This window comes from Fonsecaea multimorphosa (assembly GCF_000836435.1).
Source record: "Fonsecaea multimorphosa CBS 102226 unplaced genomic scaffold supercont1.12, whole genome shotgun sequence".
Classification (NCBI taxonomy): Eukaryota; Fungi; Ascomycota; class Eurotiomycetes; order Chaetothyriales; family Herpotrichiellaceae; genus Fonsecaea; species Fonsecaea multimorphosa.
In genome coordinates this window covers 604,259-624,545 of record NW_015971646.1, presented here as the reverse complement: position 1 = coordinate 624,545, position 20,287 = coordinate 604,259, and the positions used below count along the sequence as shown (strand labels likewise).

The 20,287-nt window shown below is 51.7% G+C and overlaps 6 protein-coding genes across 6 annotated transcripts; 3 read left to right on the top strand and 3 right to left on the bottom strand.

The window, feature by feature from the left end:
- Positions 1–175: 175 nt before the first annotated feature.
- Positions 176–4,645, bottom strand: Z520_06585 (uncharacterized protein; the record flags this gene model as incomplete). The annotated part of the gene is made up of 1 exon (XM_016777085.1): positions 176–4,645. The coding sequence occupies one exon, from the start codon at positions 4,643–4,645 to the stop codon at positions 176–178; it is 4,470 nt and encodes a 1,489-aa protein (XP_016631930.1).
- Positions 4,646–6,871: 2,226 nt separating this feature from the next.
- Z520_06584 (uncharacterized protein) lies at positions 6,872–7,753 on the bottom strand (the record flags this gene model as incomplete). Its single annotated transcript, XM_016777084.1, has 1 exon — positions 6,872–7,753. The coding sequence occupies one exon, from the start codon at positions 7,751–7,753 to the stop codon at positions 6,872–6,874; it is 882 nt and encodes a 293-aa protein (XP_016631929.1).
- Positions 7,754–8,507: 754 nt separating this feature from the next.
- Z520_06583 (succinate dehydrogenase [ubiquinone] iron-sulfur subunit, mitochondrial) lies at positions 8,508–9,506 on the top strand (the record flags this gene model as incomplete). Its single annotated transcript, XM_016777083.1, has 3 exons — positions 8,508–8,925; positions 8,979–9,130; positions 9,183–9,506. 3 exons carry the CDS (start codon positions 8,508–8,510, stop codon positions 9,504–9,506), a joined length of 894 nt encoding a protein of 297 aa, XP_016631928.1.
- A 415-nt stretch (positions 9,507–9,921) lies between these two features.
- On the top strand, positions 9,922–11,049 carry Z520_06582 (uncharacterized protein; the record flags this gene model as incomplete). Its single annotated transcript, XM_016777082.1, has 1 exon — positions 9,922–11,049. The coding sequence occupies one exon, from the start codon at positions 9,922–9,924 to the stop codon at positions 11,047–11,049; it is 1,128 nt and encodes a 375-aa protein (XP_016631927.1).
- Positions 11,050–11,922: 873 nt separating this feature from the next.
- Positions 11,923–16,050, top strand: Z520_06581 (uncharacterized protein; the record flags this gene model as incomplete). Its single annotated transcript, XM_016777081.1, has 4 exons — positions 11,923–12,020; positions 12,066–12,302; positions 12,352–15,685; positions 15,733–16,050. The coding sequence occupies 4 exons, from the start codon at positions 11,923–11,925 to the stop codon at positions 16,048–16,050; spliced, it is 3,987 nt and encodes a 1,328-aa protein (XP_016631926.1).
- Positions 16,051–16,282: 232 nt separating this feature from the next.
- Z520_06580 (uncharacterized protein) lies at positions 16,283–17,332 on the bottom strand (the record flags this gene model as incomplete). The annotated part of the gene is made up of 1 exon (XM_016777080.1): positions 16,283–17,332. The coding sequence occupies one exon, from the start codon at positions 17,330–17,332 to the stop codon at positions 16,283–16,285; it is 1,050 nt and encodes a 349-aa protein (XP_016631925.1).
- Positions 17,333–20,287: the final 2,955 nt, after the last annotated feature.

Sequence of the window (20,287 nt, the reverse complement as noted above, 5' to 3'; positions counted from 1 at the left end):
GTTGAATCCCTCGGTAGTGCTCGGGTATCTAGCAGATGGGCTCTACGCGGTGGAAAACGGAATGCATGCTCGGTCCGAATATGGGACTTAAACTAACTAGCTTTTGCTCAATCTATCAAGGTATCTCGTGAACATGTGCTGTAACGCCATCCAACGCCAAAAGAGACCCACATTGCTATGACTCTCTGAAGAAATCCTCGCGCACAATATGGCTCTTGTCGCACATACCCCGGAAGATGCCACCTGCCTCAAACAGATTGATGGGAGTATCCAGTTCCGCAATCCTGCCTTGATCCATCACGCAGATGCGGTCGTAGTTGATGATAGTCTTCAGCCTGTGAGCAATGCACAATACCGTTTTCCCGGCAAATCCAGTGCGCATGGTCCTCTGAATCTTCTCGTCGGTCTCAAAGTCCACCGACGAGGTCGCTTCGTCGCAGACGATAATCTGCGAGTTGCGGACCAGAGCCCTGGCCAACGCCATCAATTGCCGCTGGCCCAGAGAGTAGTTCAAGCCTTCCTCGTCCACGGGACTGTCGAGATGGATTCGGCTGGTTCCGGCTGGTGCGTTGACGTTCGACGTGGATGTGGCTGCAGTTTGTGCAGTGTCGGGACGATCAACTTTCTCTGCTGCGACCATTTCATCTCCCACCAGATCCGCCTTCCGCAGTGCTGCCCAGAGTTCTAAATCTGAATGCTCGTTGAAAGGATCGAGGTTTGACCGGATGGTGCCTCGAAAGAGCGTCGGGTCTTGTGGGATGATAGCTAGACGCGACCGAAGATCGTATAGCCCAACAGTCGAAATGTCGACGCCGTCAATCTTGATCTGTCCCGATGTGAGTTCTGTCAATCGGAAAAGGGCCGACATGATCGACGACTTGCCAGCTCCGGTACGACCGACGATGCCAATTCTCTCCCCGCCTTTGATTTGAAAGTCCAAGCCATGAAGAACGAGCGGCAATCCCGGTCGATACCTCATTTCCACTTTGTCAAACGTGATTGCTCCCGTTTGAGGCCAGCTATCGGGAACTGCCGCACCTTTCAGTGGTGCTTCCTCCTCCAACTGAGTGCCATAGAAGTGCAGTCGCTCCGTTGCGTTCATGTTGTTTTCAACTTCCGCCAATTGCCGAACGGTAAACTGGATCATCTGTACAATAGCCAAAACATATGACAAAACCAAACCCGCTATGCTAGGATTAACATTAAATCGATCTGTGACCACCAAGATGCCAGTTACAAAGACAAGCATATTCCCAATGGCGTCAAGTCGGGTAGATAACCATCGTTGGTTTGCAAATGTCAGGTAATATGCAGAGTTCATCTGATCAATGGCGTCCCTCAAGCGCGTCGTGAAATAACTTTGCAGCCCGTATGCCCGAATAGATGCCACTCCTGAAATAGACTCCGAAAATCGTGCAAACACTGTGGATCGGAGAACAGCTTCATGTCGTTTGATTTCCCGTGCTGATGCTCTGTAATAACTTGACGCAAACAAGAACAAGATGAACAGGGGCCCCAATGCCACCGCAAAGTAGTGAAAGTATGCGATGATGAGGGAAAAGACCGAAGTGATCATGGCCAAGGTGAGGAAGTACATTCTCATGGCGTCAGTCAAACTGTTGTCCATTGAGTCTACATCCTTGGAAAATCTGTTGGTGATGCGGCCGAGAGGAGTTGTGTCGAAGAAGGACATGGGGGCCCGTAGCACTCGGGTCATAGCCCTTTGCAGCATCACTCTGCTGGCATTGGTGCCGCTGGTGGAAAGAATAGTCGAAAACGTGAACATCAGCAGCGCTTGCGACAAGCCTAGACATGCGTATGCAGCGATGTATGTGCCTTCGGAGAACCCGAACTTGTCACTCGTCCACCAACTGAGCCACAAGCTGGTCACTATGTTGGCTCCTTGGGATAAGACAAGGGCGGTAAATATGAGCGGCCAGAGTATTGGGGACCCTGATGCACGGATGTAAGCTCCCCAGACGCTCCAGCTGACGGATTTGACAGCGCGCTCCTCTTGCTGCATCAGACCCGTGGTTTTGACCTTCTTGGACTTCTTTTCAGGCTTCGGCTTATCGGCTTCTCCATCTGTGGCTTTTGCCAGCGCACTTTCGTCCTCTTGAGCAGTCGTGGCCATCAATTTTTGGAAATCGACACTTGTGGTCATCAAGTTCTCAAAGGTGTCAATAGCCTGAATATGACCGTCTTCCATCCAGATGATCCGGTCACACCGGGAAAGAACATGAAGCTGGTGGGTCGCCAAGATCCTGCATTTGTCCTTCATCAGACCACAGATTGCCTTGTCCATGATATGACGACCAACGTGGGCATCCACAGCAGACAGTGGATCATCCATCAAGATGATGTCCGCATCAAAATAAATCGCCCGCGCAATGTTCAATCTTTGCTTCTGCCCACCTGAGAGAGTGATGCCTCGCTCGCCGATCTCGGTCTGATCCCCTGCAGGCAGGATTTCCAGGTCGGGTCTCAGGGCGCAGGAATCGATGACATCCCTGTACCATTTGGACTTGTACGGCTTACCGAAGAGGATATTCTCCTTCAAAGTGGCATTTTGAATCCAAGCATATTGTGGACAAAATGCACGTGTGGAGGCCATCTTCAATTTGCCATCTGTCTTGCGCATGTCTCCCGCCAGCGCAGCCAGAAGGGACGTCTTGCCAGAACCAACCGTCCCAATAACAGCGATCAGCTCATTTCGGCCCACTGTGAAGTCCATGTCATGCAATTTGAAGGGTTCAACCTCGGTGGTCTCACTTGCAATGTCTTCGTTGGATGCCCCAGGAGATTTCTTGTTCTTCCTGGCTGCTTTATCGGCCTTCTTCTGGGCTTTCTTCCGTTCCTTTTCAGCTTTTTTGGCAGCCATGAGCTCGCCCCTCGTCTGGAATGCGCCAGCCCTTTCCACATCTTGATTAGCAGTCCGTTCCCAAGTGAAGGAAGCATGTTGCACTTCGACTGCAGGCTCCATCTCCTCATCCCAGATGATCTCATCTTGCTGTTCTTCAGACAGTAGAAACTCTTGAATACGTTGCAGGGCGGTCTGGGCATCGGTAACTTGTCCAAGAACCAGGGGAAGCAGATTGAGCGGCATCCGTAAGGAGTTGAAGAGGGCCAAAGACGAAAATATCCTCGAAGGTTCAAGGCCGTGGTTAGAAAGCGAATATGTAATGAAGGCCAGCATTGCTGCGAAGACTGGCATTGACATGGCGACCGCGTTGATTGCATTTCTGATTGACAGCAAGACCTGCACAGCTCTGATTTCTCTCTTGCGGAGTTCCTTCAGCCGGTCCAGAAAGCTCGTCTCCCACCCGAAGAATTTGACAAACCGCACGGAACCTAGAATTTCCTGCGTCAGGCCGACACGCTGATCCGTGATTTTGTTGATCTTTTTCCTCCTCGCTAAGAGGGACTTGATTGCCTTGGTCAGGATGGGAAGCACAATGACCAGTAAAGCATACCCTGCCAGAGCACTGTATCCAATGTTGATACACAGCACGACCAAGACGACGATGATCTGAATGGGTGACGTCCACATGATATGGAACAAGCCGGAGGCTTGATCAATACGATAAGTATCAACACTCATCAAGTTGACAATCCTGCCATTGTTCCAACCAACACCGTCTCCCGCAATGCCGGCACCTTTGTCAGGCGTAACTTTCGGGCCTCCTTTGGGATGAAGTCTCTTAGAAAGGACACGTGCAAGGGTCGATCTAGCTTCGTGCTTCTCGTCTTCTGTCTGTACTGTCGTCTCAGGTACTCCTTCGGCCTTGATTGCCTTTCCCCCGGCTTTTGCCCTTCCGGAGATGACCAGAGATTTCTCAAAGATGGCGTTGATTAGCACTGCCCTGCATTCTCCTCCAACCATCATACCACGGTAGATGAAATGATTGGTTGACATAGACTGACACATTTGCATAAATGTGATTCCAATGACTAAGCCGATGCCATGACCGATGCTGGGAGATTTGCCACCGGTCTTGTCGGCGATCCAGGCATCTGTAGCAAACTGAATCAGATAGCGGGTGGTGAAGGGAGAAAAGACCTGAAACATGGCAGAGAACAATGCACACATGGCTCCAAGCAGGAATTCGCTTCGGAAGGTGTCGAAGAGGGCAAACATCAGAGGGTTGCGTTCCCCCCGAGCAACACGACGATCAAAAGAAGCCGTCAGTTTTTCCCTCATGGTATTGGCGCTCCTGTCAGGGTTGACAAGCCAAATGTCGTTCAACTCGATGGGCCGCTTGTAACCCGTGGTCATGAGAGGATTCATCCATTGGAACAATACAAGACTGAGGAAGCTCGCATTGTATTCTCGACATACTGTCCTCTCCTCTGGTACAGGTGGAGGATTTCGGCGGAGCGGGTTTATTCTGTAACGCCATGGTACTTTCTCTGGCTTGGTCTGGTGTACATAGGCAGGTGTGCTGGCTTCAGTGGCTTCGGTTACCGTCGACTCGACCTTTTCCAATCGCACACTGTCTTGGCTCTTTCCTCGCCCATCTCTTCTCGTGCCCTTGGGGACTTCCAGATATTGTACCGGCTCATCTCTCTTTTCCAGATCCTGCTCCTCGACATTGTTCTGGGAGACGGCGCGCTCGAGCTCTCTCTCGTCGTCAGTATGCGCCATATCGGACGGGTCCGGGCTAGGGGACAGTCAACACGTAGTGAGGGTTGATGGAGCTTGTCGAGCAGTCCATGACGAAGTCCCTGTCCAGACAGGGAGGGGCAGACAATATTATGTAGTGTCACTCCCGAACAATCGGTGACGGGAGGAATCAGGGCCGGGATGTGATGACTGGGAGGGGGACCAGGATCAGGCGCAAAACATCCTCGGCGTTGTCGTAATGAAAGTCGAGCAGAACCTTTACGGCAAAGCGGCCACAAGCGAGGGAGAAGGCGTTGAATCAGCGGAGACGTCCTTGTGTCGTCGAGCTAATGGGAGGTAGAGGAGTTGGCCGGCGGGCACAAGAAACGGGAATCCAAACCATGTCGATTGGGCGGCTTTTGGCCTGCATTCTTTCCAGACTAGCACCCCTCATACCCTAGCTGGACGGGCGCATTTATGAACCACGGACCTGGTGGGTGGGTGTTGAAAATCTGGAAGACCCCAATTGGCGTATGCGAGGCGAAGCTTGTGTTCTGTCCGGCTGCCCCAACGGAGTCAAGTGGGACGATTCTGGCGATGCCGGTCGATGTTGCTACTGAAGCTTAGCAATCCAAACGCCCTGGTGGCTGCTGGATGGCTACCTGATGGCCTGTTGGTCCTGGGCGGGCACCCCAAGGCAATCTCAGATCCCCGCAAAATTCAATTTTCATTTGCAGTAAATGAATCATGGTTCTTGTCTGATGATTGCCACGAACACCTATTATTGATTGTTTCCCGCCGCCTGTGGAATGTGGGTGGTGGAGCGGCTTCGAAGTGTGGATGTCCCTCTTTTGCCTCCCAGGCAGCAAGTTACCACAATCCCATGGCAGACCGTCTTTTCATCCTCGCATGATCTCACCACCTGGAGTGACCAGCATTATCGTATCCTGGTACCTGGCTGCCTGAAACCCGGGGCCACCTCATTGCCGGCTCGAAGCTGTCCACATTTGATGCGCGAGTGCTGTGCAACCTCTCAAACACGATTCTTGTGCGAACCCAGAGACCGCCATCTCACCCTCCGAAAGATCCCTCACACTGTGCTACAGACGCGAATTCAGCGGCAGAAACAGATCACAAGAAGCCGCGGACATTATGCACGACTGCCTGAAGCCCGGCAGCTTAACCCCACCGCCGTCAGGGATCTTTTTTGCCCCGGCAGATGACTCCTTGAACCTCGCTACATATTCCCAGCCGGGTAAGACGTGCCGGTGAAGAAGATCGAGCAAGGATCCCGTCGCGTTTCCGTTCTTATGGGCCCAGACTGCGGTCCTTACGCTCGTGATCTCGGGCCCGAAATGTATTCTATATTTTCCGATTGAAATGTGGAGGCAAACACTGTCTATTCTGCTTCAGGACCCTGATGAGGATGACTGCAGACACCCCCGCCGGCAAATCGGCTCGTTTGCGAAGGGATTGCCTTTTGGACATGAGAAAAAACAGTGCTACTCGGTTGAAAGAGGAACTACAGCGCTGATTTGAGGAGCTTCAAAGGACGCTGCCGAAGGACGCTGCCGAAGAACGACTAATCCTTCGGCAGACAGCTCAGGTATTACTTATCAAGGCAGCGAGCCCTAACCTACAAGGCGATGAGACACTCCCGACCACAGATGCTGCTGGCTCCTCCCACAAAATAGGATTGGTGAGTCTGGCGGACGCCAGCGGCTATGTACGACTATGGAGCCCATAGGTAGGCAAGCTTCCTTGAGAGTCCGAGCAGCCACTTCGAGTTGTGCAATAACGTATCCTGTACTACCTCAAGCTTGCCTAGGTGCCTAGCTATCAATCAATCAATCATTCAGCGCTTCTCTTCCCTCTTCCCCGAACCCTTCTGGACCAGCCTCCGGAACCGGTCCGTTGAACGGGGGCTAGGGACTTAGATATGTACCTGACGTACCGGACGGGAGCCTGAGACAAAGCACCTGAGAAAGAGACTGGAACAGGCGCACTGTTATTCCTGCAATCCCTTCATGCAGCACCTGCGGCACTGCTTTCGACTCTCTCGTCGTCGTGACCGGACAGCGACTGTTCGGCCCCGAAGAGCTACAGGCGACATGACCAGAACAAGCCGATAGCCGGTTCAGATATGGAAATCTAGCTGGGTACGCCGAAGATAACCCTCTGGGACCTGGGACAAACAGAATATGCTACCAGGCTCCCTCGGGAACAAACTTTTGGTGGTTTGGCCGCCACACTCACCCACCAAAGTTCCTAAAAGTTGGTACTTGCTGCAACCTGTTTGAGAAGGTCTGTGGTCCTTCTCAGTTCAGTGACCTTTCTGTCGACCCCTTTCCAGGAATCTGGGCCGATGATCACTCGCAACAGATTTTCTCTCTTAACAAGCTCTCCTGCTTCGCCTTCTCCTGTTGCCGCTTGAAACATGACTTGAGCGGCCTTGCCAGGGTCACCAATTGCGACCTCGGGCAATGTTGAAATGAGTTGAAGCCTTTGATTTACTGGATGATGACCGCCATATTCCGGTGATGGCTCGATGTGTTTGCCAGTACTCGAACTGCCAAACTCCGTTCTGTATGCACCTGGAACAATAATGAGAACCCTGATCCCAAATTGTGCAACTTCCTGGCTGCAAGACTCGGATGCGGCTTCCAGAGCAGCCTTGCTTGCTGCATAGACGCCGCACGCGAGGCCCGGAGCGACGCCCTGTGTGCTGGAGACATTCATGATAACTCCAGATCTTCGTTTTCTCATCTCGGGAAGAGCAGCCTGCATGATCCTCAACGGCCCTAGAAAATTGACTCGCATCTGGTGTACCGTGTCGGCGTCAGGTATATCCTCCAAAGCACCCAGAACACTTATGCCCGCATTATTGACGAGTATGTCAATGCCGCCGAAGAAGGATTCTGCAGCCTGAATTGTCTTTTTGATTTCTCCTTCCGACTGTGTCGTATCGAGCGTGATCCATTTCCCGCCGCTACCCTCAACTTCGGACACCAGCTCTGGCGTTTTTGAAGGGTTGCGCGATGACGCGATGACAATATGCCCATTCGCAATGGCGTGTCGAGTCAAAGCGAGGCCCAAGCCAGCTGATGATCCGGTGATAAACCAGACTGGCGGCTTTGCATTGCTAGACATTCTTGTGCAAAAAGCGCAGTGAACAGGCGTTTACAATTCAACTGATGAGAAGATATTAAAGACGTTGCTTAGATCCAACCGAAGACATCAATCCACGCAGTTCTTGGACGAGTCGGCCGGCTCGTAGTCTCAAGTATGCGTTCAAGATTAATAGGGGAGAGGAAATGAGGCTACCGGACTTACACACGGATTTTGGACGCAATCCGCGAATGCCAACCTGCTGGAGCTCCCGATGTTCTGTGATCATATTAATGTTTTCTGTGTTCTTCCTGGCTTTGTGACTCATGAACTCTATGAGGTTCACTTCGCAAAGGTTGGGCCATCCATCGGCTCTGCAAGCGGCTGACTCGACATATTTAAGCTCGTGTTCGTATTTACGTGCTTTTTTGCTCTGGACTGTTATTAGATTGACAATGTTGACTCAAGAGGCAAGTAAAACGTGTGCAATATTTCAGGACGTGAGACTCTCGCACCGACAGCCATCTCTAAGCCATCGATTCTGGCTCTACACTGATTCGTGGGTACAGTAGCTCGTAGTACGCCTGGAAGTGCCTCGGAATAGGATCGGATGCGGAAAAAGTGCAGTATTATTTAGCCGCAATGTGATTGGCTGTCCCGTTGGAGGCATTGCACGCCACTTGCTCCCTTCAATCCGATCTCAATCTTCATCGACACCTACACTCCCCTCCAACCATCCACAATATTCTTGGTCCTGTGCCATCAGTGCTGTACCTGGCAAGCTTCGACATTGGCCATGGCAGCTCTACGCACAGCATCGCGCCTCGTGGCGCCCGCCCGAGCTACCATCCGGTCTTCCTACGCCGCGAGATCATACGCCACCGTCACCAAGGACAGTGCCTATGATCTGTCCGCCAGCCGACCCCCAGTTTCTCCTTCCAAGACCAGCACGGTGCAAGAACCAAGACCCGATAAAGATGCAAAGATCAAGACATTCCACATCTACCGATGGAACCCAGACGAGCCGACGTCAAAGCCGAGGATGCAGACATACACTCTGGACTTGAACAAGACTGGCCCAATGATGCTGGATGCGCTGATTCGAATCAAGAACGAGGTAGACCCGACGCTCACCTTCCGCCGAAGCTGTCGAGAGGGTATTTGCGGCAGCTGCGCCATGAACATTGATGGAGTAAACACCCTTGCTTGCCTGTGTAAGACTTGCAGCCTGTGCTTGGTATAACCTCGAATTGACAATGCTTTGCAGGCCGAATCCCCACGGATACAGCTAAGGAATCTCGAATCTACCCCTTGCCACACACCTACGTGGTCAAAGACCTGGTCCCTGACCTAACGCAATTTTACAAGCAATACAAATCCATCAAGCCTTTCTTGCAACGAGACACGAAGTCACCGGATGTGGGTTCTCTGGCTGTTTCCAAAAACAATTTCATTTACTGATGGCTTCCAGGGCAAGGAAAACCGACAGTCACAAGCCGACCGGAAGAAGTTGGATGGATTATACGAATGCATCCTCTGCGCTTGTTGCTCGACTTCATGCCCATCTTACTGGTGGAATAGTGACCAATACCTGGGACCTGCCATCCTCCTTCAATCTTACCGCTGGCTAGCTGATTCTCGTGACGAACGCAAGGCTGAGCGGAAGGAAGCACTGGACAACAGCATGAGCTTGTACCGTTGCCACACCATTTTGAACTGCTCGAGGACTTGCCCGAAGGGACTCAATCCTGCCAAGGCAATTGCAGAGATCAAGAAGAGCATGTCCTTTGCTTAGGTTTACGCGAGAAGACAGGATTTAGGTCAGGAGCGGACTATCGTGGCTGTTTGGTGTTACTGAGGACCTCAACCACGCAATTTGGTCTGATCAGATAGCAAAATGCTGTATATATAAATGCAGTGCATGATATCTTTGATGTTTTCACAATACCCGGGCTGTTCATGTTCATACCTACATATAACACGGAGCATACAGCCGAAGCCAATATTGCAGAGCCAGGATCAACGCATCATCCATTGGCGGCATTCTCCTACCTTATCAACGGGTGGAATGCACTAATCGCACTCGGCCGAGACATGGTTCCATAGTTCAATGCGTTGATTAATAAAAATGCAGATCCGCAACAATCGCGCAATTGTTCTCAGGTATTGCGATTCTCTCTCCAGCAGGTCCGGGAGCATATACATAGACGATGGAGAGCTCGTGCTCGGGTCAAGCTCTCGGTAGCCTGCAGCTTTGGATTGATTCCCTCAGATTCTCCACCACCAGTCAGCGGACGCGTTCGGCGGAATGTATCCCGACCACGTCGCAGGCACGACAACAACAGTCCCTCGCCGATCGGACCTCCGCTCAGCTACCCTCCATCAATAAGACAACCGCTACTGGTCATGGCGACGAAGAGACGGTCTTGTATCTAGGGTATGGATCAAACCTGAGCGCTGAGACGTTCAGAGGAAAAAGAGGTATACGTCCGGTATCGCAGGTCAATGTTGTCGTACCGAGCCTATCCTTGACCTTTGATCTACCGGGAATACCATATTCTGAACCATGCTTTGGAAATGTACGCCTTAGAGAGGTGACGCCACAGCGAGATGGCGACTCTGCGGCTTCGAAGGACTACCACAAAGATCGTTGGTCAAAAGGTCTGGTTGGTGTGGTCTACGAAGTGACCAAGTCCGACTTTGTGCACATCATCGCTACAGAAGGAGGGGGTGCAGGATATCAAGATGTACTCGTTGATTGCTACGCCCTCAGTGGAGATCCAATGGAGGATGTTCCTTTGATGCCATCGGGGCAGCCTTTCAAAGCACATACTCTCTTTGCACCCGAGAAGCTAAGCCGACGACCTGACCCTTCCTACGCACAGCCGAGTCCGCGATACCTCAAACTGATCACAGACGGCGCCGAAGAGCATGGATTGCCACTCGAATATCAAGCCTTCCTCCATCAGATTCGAACATTCCACATGACAACCACAAAGCAGAGGTTGGGCTCATTCATCTTTCTAAGCGTGTGGTCTCCCTTCTTCTTGTTCTTTGTCGGTGGAGCCGCTGCAATATTTCTGAGACCAGATGGGACCTATCCAGAGTGGTTTGCCAAGTTCTTAAATGCCATGTTTGCCGCATGCTGGGCCAGTTATGACCGCTTCTTCAAGGATATGTTTGGAGACGGCGAGAGGACGATCAAGGAGAAGGATGAAGACGATGATGATGATATTGGATATAGGAGGATCAGTTCTGTGATGGACGAGAAAGATCCGTTGGTTGAACGAGTTCAACATAAATATGGGACAGTGACTGCTGTGGAACGAATTGTATGAGGATGAGTGTATGAAAATTTCAGGAGAAATGTTATCGTTATACAATTGGAAGTGGCTCGGGATTGCTTCCTGCTTGATTTGGAGTATGGCCTGTGTTGAGTTTTTGGTGAGTTGAATGAAGAAGTTGGTCTCTCATACCGGTGGATATTTGCAACGACCGATTTAGCTCTGCCATCTGCTCTTCTTGCTTCACTCTGTCCCAGTCCGCATGAACAACGACTCTTCCCTCGTTTCATCGGTCATGATCCTACGCCATCTCCCACAATGGACAGGCAGTCTCAATTCCAAGCCTCTTTTTCGGCTCTAGTGAAATGTCTCCAGCAGAGCTTCCAGAAAGGGGGAATCGTCAGGCAAGTCAGCGCCATTGAGCATTACACGACAGAAGCTGACCAGATCTCTTCTCCAGCCTACCAGACGAGATCGTCAAGCCTTTCAGGCAACCTTTCAGTCCGACCGAAAGCTCCCTGCTTCGCAATCTGCACAGGGTTTTAGAAAATGGGCGGCCCAAAAATATCTTTCGTCTTGATTCACGGTCTTTCTACATTATCGCCTCAGTCGTTCTTCATTTCCCCTACTCGGAAACACAGAACAAGCTCCTATATCTCTTCATGGTTGGTGGTTCTCCATGTTCGCTGGAAACGGGCTCATTCGATCAGGAAACAATTCGGAAATACAATGATGAGCATACTCTCGCTCCAGTCTTGTCTTTGGTTCGTGGGACCGCTGTTTCTCCCACAGAACTCAAAGAACAGGGTGACTACATTGGAAGGAAGCTAGGCTCTTGCATCCTGCGCCATTTGGTGAGCAGTGAGAAAAGACCAGAGCACCGCTGGAGGGTAACAACTTCCCACAACATGAACTGGCACCAGGAATATGTCCAAAGCTGACATTGCACAGCTAGCGCAATTTCTCTCCGTCTTGCTTCGCTCCAGTTCGGTCGTAACAAATCAGATCATGGACATCGATGAAAGGTATTCCAGCGTCCGATACGCATACCATCACTAACCCGGGGCCAGCCAGTTCTTGACAGCCATCCTTGCGACAGGGGAGAGCTATTTCCTTCGCATACTGATAGCCGATGTGGTCCGAGAGCTACTCTTCAAAGGGGCAGAAAGGGAGCCTCTTAAGAAATCATGCAGTCGGCCCGGCATTGTGGATGACTTCCCCCTTTCTCAGAACGGCGATTCGGTCTGGTTGAGCAAAATCATCGACCACCTCAGCGGAAATGATGTTGCAAGAGCGTTTATTGGACAGTATGAGGACAATTTGCGATGACTGCAATGTTTAGCTAACCTCCTGCAGGGCTGAGCGTATCTTCCGAGTACAACGCCTTGAATGTGACGGAAACGAGTACTTCGAGAGTCCCTCCTCATTCATCGCAACCGTGTCGCGCGAGATCTCGTTTCTAATACCCAACGGAGTGGATATGCTCACATTATTCTCTGTCCCTGTTTCGAAAAGTATCTCCCTCAATCGCCCAGCATCGGAGCCCGAACCATCGACGGTCCTTGAAATCCGATATTCTGGGGTTGAGGGAGACAAGTTCATCAACGGGACCAAAGGTGCAATAAATACCCTCGCCATAACTCTATGTGATGAGAATGCGGTGGAAGACTTCATTCGAATAGTCAAGGAGCAGCAGCATCACAATGTGCCCGATGACTTGCAGAGTTTCCCGAAAACTCCTGAAAAGCACTCAATTGCTTTTATTGAGTTGCAGTCAATCTCTGGAGATGGCAACCATGAAAAGGGTGCAAGATTGGATGCTACGGCGATACCCGGGACTGATGCATCTTCTCCTCTTCGTGGTATTTCATTGCGGACACGACAGAAGCAGGTGTCAACGGCTGCACCTGTGCCACAAAATCATGCTTTGGAGTTTGAACCTTCCCCGAGTTCTAATGACAAGTCAGCCAAGGATACACCGGCCTTGAACCGTCTTCCAGTGGGCAAGTCCTTGATTGAACGACTACGTGCTTCGCAGAGGAACCCAAAAGATGTGCAACCAAAGGACAAAGTAAGCTCGGCGCAGTCGCAGCTGGGCTACACCGATTTCGAAGCAGACGACGCGGAAGATGCTCTCCCAGAAGAACCATCCCATCAGCCCTCGAATGCTATTGATTTGGCTTCTCGTACTAAAACTCAGGACCCATATCAATCCTCCCCGTCCACTAAATCGAATCTCGAGCATAACGCTGACCTGGCGAGCAAGCCGACTTCGACTTCGTCAAAGGAAGGCCACAAATTTGAACCTCCACGCAAGAGGCCCAGGCATGATCAACAAGGCCATTCTCAAGCTAGTAAAATTCCAGCCAAAACGGGACTCAAGCGCAGGACGATCAAAGACTCTATGGCGCTCCAGAATGAGCAGCCGCAGAAGCCATCCAAATCCGCTCCAGAGGCAGCTGAATTCGACCTCCCGCCTTCCACTGAGGAGGCATCCCGTCCAACGAAGAAAGTAAAGACGAAGAACTCCAAGGCTCCGACGAAGGCCTCCCTCAAAGAATCTGCAAAAATGAACGGGCAGAATGTTCAGGTTGCAGTTTCACCAAAACAGCATAAGCAAAAGGCAGTTAAAAACAAGTTGACCAAGCCTTCAGGAAAAAAGACTCAGAAGACGGCCGCCTCAACGAGGGTCAGGCGAGTTGCGAAAACACCAAAATATATCGAAGCATCTGATGAAAGTAACAAGGATAGTTCAGGGGAAGCCTTCGAAGAAGAAGAGGAGCCAGAAGAGCACGGAAGCCACGACATTGCTGAGGAGTGTGCTGAAGACTCGCTTCCACTCAGCAAAGGAGCGCTGGAAAATGCTCTTAAAGCCTCACAGTTCAGTTTCGAATCGAATATGCGAGATATCGTCGACAGAGACAGCACTGACAGGGAGGACCGGCCAGCAGAAAGATCCCCCACGCGAGACCCTGTAGATGAGCAAGCAGCACCAACGCCCAGCTCTGTGACTCGGTCAACCGGTCATGAACAGACTCCAGTGAGGAAGGAGATGCATGTCACGAATCCTCCGGGCGCAGAGGCTGTCTCCGAAGACAACCAGGATTCAATGAACGATGGTCAGCAGAAATCTACTCCTCGGCGCAATACGAAACGACTGAGTGAAAGTTCGATACCTCCTGTAAGCGAGAAGCTACTCCGCAAGACCAAAATCGTGCACTTTGGACCTCATGGCCCTGACAATCAGGTTCTTCCAAAGTCCCCAATAACGCTGGTCAAGCCCGAAACAACAAATGAGACCAGCCCGGAGGCTGAACATTTAGGGTTAGGTGAGGGTGAAGTTGTGCAAGACATCGACGAGCTTGTTCCAGACTACAGCCCTGAGCATATATCGAGGTCGCGGGAAATCAAGGAGGCCCTGCCATCCTTCACACACGATGGTGGAGATATATCGGAAGAGCTCATTGGCGGTGAAGATGCAGACACTAGGGCACTTGCTGGCAACACGGACGAGCAAGTGATTGAGCATTATGATGAACTGAGGACAATTATCTCTAATGACCAAAAAGCGTCTGAGAGTGTCATCTCGGGAGCCGAGGAAGCAGCAGACCAGGACTCTTTGCGTGTACCTGACCCTCGGAGCTCGCACAGGACCGATACACAGCAAATGAGGCTACAAGGAGCTCTTCCTGCCGACGAAGTGTTTCCTTACTACGCTTCTGGAGCCAAAGGGCCTCAAAATCCTCAAGAGCCGACACGTCAATGCGTCGGATTCAGCTCCATCCAGGACCAGCAATATCCCCGATCCCCAACGGCTACCACCAGCGAACTCCAGGCCGGTCATCAGACAACCGCAATGGAAGAAGTCAGCAGAAGCCGTACTTCATCTACCGTCCCCTTCCCAGTCCCTGAAAGGATCATGAGGTCTAAAAAATCTGAGCGGACCCATGGGTCAGCTGAAGTCCTTCCAGTTCCTGTTTTGCCAGCCGTACTTGCGGAGAGAGACAATATTTACCGTAACACTATCAAGTCAAGGCAGGCAAATCTGCTGACCATTCCACAGAGAAAATGCGAGCCTCCTACGCCGCTCATGCAACGTATGATGGAGCCCATGGGCCCACCTCCGCCACCGACTGTCCCGTTCAGGTCAGTCGACGAGGCTCGTCCTCTTCGCAAATCCTGGCCAGCAGCACAGGTGGATAGGCAGACAGCTCTGCTTCAAAAGCCAATGGATGAGCCACCCGAGCCAGTCACCGCCGGCCCTGTCAGGGTGAAAAAGAGCCTTAGTCTACCACTGGCAGGCAATGAACCAGTGCTCGAACCCGACCTCCCTCCAGCAACGCCTGCCTCTTTCTCTACACGCCTTAACTTGCACTTTCTCCTTGCTGACAACGTGATACCGGACAACGAAGGCTTGAAGATGATGCACGATGGAGATACGGGTCAAAATGTCGGTGATGACAGCCTGACTCTTGTGAAGGGCGACGAAACGGCCTTTGGAAATCGTTTAGATCGAGGGTTCGGGCTAGGACGGGAACAAAGATCTGAATCTGGAGATGATAGCCCTGTGATGACATCCCCTTTGCACAAAACGGATGAAGGCGTCAGGCGAGGCGACTCGATGCTGGGCATGATCTCTGCCCGTGATTCTCAACGCGGGCTATTAGACGCGATCGTCAACATAACTAATGTGAGTTGACCACCCATATCTCGTGGTTCTTACTGACACTTGCCCAGGATGTCCTGTTCCGGTTCGGCGCAGAAGAGGACGGCGTCAAAGCAAAAGTTGACCAGTATGATTGTGGGGGAAACAAAGTCATCCAAACACTAACAGACACATGGGATCAGCGTATGGGTCACGAGCGCCGCATCTTGGGAGATACGTTGAAGTCTGAGAAGGAGGTTCTCGCTACAGCGCTTCAGCTCGTGGAAGACGGACAGCAATCTGGTGGAGCATGGAGGGAGACTGTTTATAATCAGGAGTTGGCCGGAAAGATACGGGAGAAGAGGGACATTCTCGTCAGGAAGATTGAAAGGCTGAGGAATAGAGGTTGAGATATCATTTGTGCATGGAGACTTTGTTTGACCATGTCCATGGAGGAAAAGAGTGGTTTTATCATCGTATGCTTGTTAGGGATCATCTGTTTCCGAAGATGAGCTGGTCCACGGAAAAGGCTTGTTTTCAAGTGTATATAAGTGAAAGCCGCAGTGAAAAGATACAAGCATTCATTTCTCACCAGAGTGCTAGACTTTTGCAGACACCAGAGGACGTTTCTTTGGTCACCGATCAGAAATGTCGTCCCGTAGCCGCCTGGGCCATGAACTCCTCGGGCATCTCGATCTTCTCCTCCGTGCAGTTCCCGTCCTTATCCACCAAAACGCCATGGTTCTTCTCAATCACCTTCCACTCGCCGATCTTGTAAGTCGTGGGCTCGCTGGCCACGATGACGTGCTTGCCGTGGTCCTCTGGGTTGAGGGTGGCGTTTGGGTTCTTCGTTCCCGACGGGTTGTCCGGGTATTTCCTGTTCAAGGTCTGGCCGGCGGTGGTGCTGTAGTAGAGACTCGGAGGGTTCTCGATGGCGTGGTTGCGCAGGCGCACGGCGATTAATTGTTGGCCGTCGGTGCAGCATACGTTCAGCGAACAGGCTTGGACGTTCTCGGCGCCCAGGGTCTCTTGTTGTAAGTGGACGATGGTGTGGAATGCCTGGACTAGTGCGTCGAGCATCTCTTTGGGTGTGTATTGTTGTTCCCAGCTTGAGGGTCCCCCACCGACGGATTTGGTGAGGTTGGTGATGTACAGTGCCGCGAGGTGCTCCGAGTCGGTCGTGCCGTGGATGTTCTCGTACGCAGACTTCTCCATCAGGTCAAGCATCGGTCGGCGGATGTCTGCGAAGTGCGAGATCAGGCCGTTGTGCATGATCGTGTGCCGTCCAAACACAAAGGGGTGGTTGTTGATCGCCGCCACCGAGGTGCCCGTCGCGGCGCGGATGTGCGCAAACACCGCTGTCGTGGACGTGCCGGCGCAGATGCTGTGGAAGTTTGCGTCGTTGTTGGGTGGTTGCGCGTTCTTGTACACGGCCGGTCTGGCTCCATCAATCCCCGAGACGAATGAAGAGCGCACGGGCGTGTACCATACCAGCCCAAAGCCGTCGACGTTGTTGAGCCGGTTGCGTAGCGTGATCTCGAGTTTTGAGGTTTGCTCCCCGGGCACGTGCGAGAAGAGCATCGGTAGGTAGTGATCGTGGACTTGTTTGGCGATGCCGTGTTCCGGGGTGATGAGCACGTCTTCCAAAAGGCATTCTTCGTCCGGGGAGATGTAGGCGAACCACCGACACATCTTGAAGTTGGACGTGTATTTTGAGTTTTTGCCTTGATTATCTCTCTCTCTCTCTCACTATCACCTTCTCTTGCTCTCTTGGATTTTCTTTTGTGGCGAAAAAGTTCTGTTTGTAATTATGTAAAACGAATCAGCTTGACGCCGAGATTGCCTTCATGTACAAAAAGTGGAAAAGGGACGATTGAATCTGGAAGTGATTCCCGTGTAAATGTGGTGCTCAGGCCCCGACACACACACACACACAAATCCGGCTGATATCTTAGGCAGAGCGGAGGGGGTGGGCTTTAAGTAGCGAACTTCCCAGATATTTATTATTTGGCGGCCGAAGGTATGGTTAAAAGGCAGGAAGGAAAAGAAAAAGGAAAACCAGGAACCCGATCAAGGGAAAAAGAGGGACGTAAGGGAAAAACGTGGTTTTGAGTAGAGCGTCCTTGCCCTTGCCTGCAAATTCCCCACGTTTCTCGAGCTCAGGTCGGAATGGAGACCTGAGCTCTGCTACTCGTCCGTGTACCTTGACCTTGCCGCTTTCAGGTTGTTGTGACACTCAAACTGGGAATAAGATGCAGGTTGTGGTCTCGTCACAGATCTCGTTCGATCATCTCTATGCCACGTAATCCGGTCAATCAGCTCCGCAGGCACCCAGTAGGAAAAAGGTGGTGGTGGCCCCCGTCACTGCCATGGTGGCACCCAGTGGGGGACGCCGGTTACATCATCGATAGCGAATGGGCTAAGCTTTTGCTAAGCTTCACTTCAATTTAGTAGTACTTTCACTCTCACTTTCATTTCACCTCTTCCTTCCTCTTACCACATCTCTTCCCTGTCTCGCATTTCATCCCTCACGTCCTGCCATCGACACAAGGTAGAGACTCCCAAAGATGCTCTGCTGCGTGACAACGGAGATGGCGGCCACCAGAGATCTCGCCTATCGGAGGTCTGAGCACAGTCGCGAACGCCACAATCTGACTGCAAGAAGACGCTGAACTCAGCCATGCCCGATGGGACCACTGCAAGAGGTATCGCTTCACTAGTGGTCGCATTCTGACTTCACATAAGTCGAACTCCTCACACAGTCAGAGGCCTCAGGCCTGAAAAACTGATCACAAGAAGAATTTGCAAATTCAGGAATTCCTGCTGCCGCCTCCGCAGAGGAACATCTCCCAATCGGCCCCGCCCCGGGCTGATTGCAAGGAGGATTCAAGGATCATTGGCCTACCAAACAATCACAACGAGCATTTGACTTCCACCCCTGGCCAGTCTGCCACCTCGTGGAGTCAATTCATGGGTTGAGCAACGCCGAACGCGGCTGCCCTTTGGAAGATTTGCAAAATATCGGAGGCCGCGGTATCGCAGACAACCCGCCCGTCAAACCGAGAAAACTGGTCTTGAGCACCTCACCATCAATTGAGGCGAACCGTCTCTCAAAAGCCAAGGGTCAAAGTGACTGAATGCAAAACTAACAAATCCCTCAAATTGCTGGTGAGGTACTCAAACCATACCCCGCTGAAGAAAACACGGTGCCCGCACTGAAGCCGACATGGCTTTGCACGAAGGCTATGCCTAGCGAAACCAGGAGGAGATGATACAAGGACGACGGTCCGGAAGGGTCTCTTCCGAGAAGACTACAGAGTCCGAGGCCAGCTGTCCCCTCAAGGAAAGACTCGGTGCAAATGTCCAGACGCAAAAATATCAAGTGTCTTGACCTGTTGATGGCGCGCTCACCCGGCTCGAGGTGGCGCGCGGCCAAAGAGCACACTTTTGTGCAACAGTGCCGCGGAAGCATTTGCCGCGCGAAAACAGAAGCCCGACAGCCGCTCCGCATTTGAGAACAAACAACTCTCAAGTCAGAGGGTCAACGTCTGTCAGGCCGGAGGACCAAACCCGCTGAGCGCAGAAACATGGGTTTCAAATCTCACCCGCCACATGTCAAGCCGTGCAACTGGATGGAGACAATCTTTGAACGATCGAAAGGTCTTCGCCCAAATGGCACCAAGGAATTGGTGTGCTCTATCGTGGCGCTTGCGGCATTGGGTACAGCCATCCACAAATCTCTCGCTCAGATCAGACCAAGAGTCCCAGATCAGACCAAGAGTCCCAGATCAGACCAAGAGTCCCAGATCAGACCAAGAGTCCCAGATCAGACCAAGAGTCTCATTCCAATGGGCATTGACTGCCGATTACAAGGAATCAGGATCAGAGGTCCGATAGGACAGATCCTTCAAGACTTAGGAGACGAGGCCAAATGAAGCCCGTCTCTCCAGGAGGTCACCAGCAAGTTTGAGGCGAACCGTGCAACAACAAGCCAAGGGTCAAAGTGACCGAATGCAAAACTAACAAATCCCTCAAATTTCTGGTGGGTAAGAGAGGCCCTCTCTTACCTATGCCGTGCTGGCCAAAGGCATATTGATGCCCTTGTTGGCTTATGTCGAAGCCCTGGACGGCTTATACCCGTGTTTCCAGTTGGCTCATGTCGATGCCCTGGGCGGCGCATATTGATGCCCGTGTTTCCAGTTGGTTCATGTCGATGCCTTGGGCGGCGCATATTGATGCCCGTATTACCAGTTGGCTTATGTCGATGCCCTGGGCGGCTCATGACGATGCCGTTGTCACCAGTTGGCTTATATCGATGCCCTTGTTGGCTCACACTGATGCCCTTGACGGCTCATATCGATGCCCTTGACGGCTCATATCGATGCCCTTGACGGCTCACTTGCTTTTCAAACTTACTGATCTGCGATAGGCACAATTCATGCCATGATGGAAATATGCCCATGTCGTGTTATTTGAACGGACAATGGTCGGAACAAGAAGCTCTAACCATTACCAATTGGTGAGCAGATACCATCAACAGCAGGCTTGAGATACCTAATCCAATCAGGTAGGAGAAACCCATTGATACAGACAAGCTCCTCTCGAAGCTCTGCCTTGGTTTAGGCCCAGGCCGCAACGCAAGAAGAA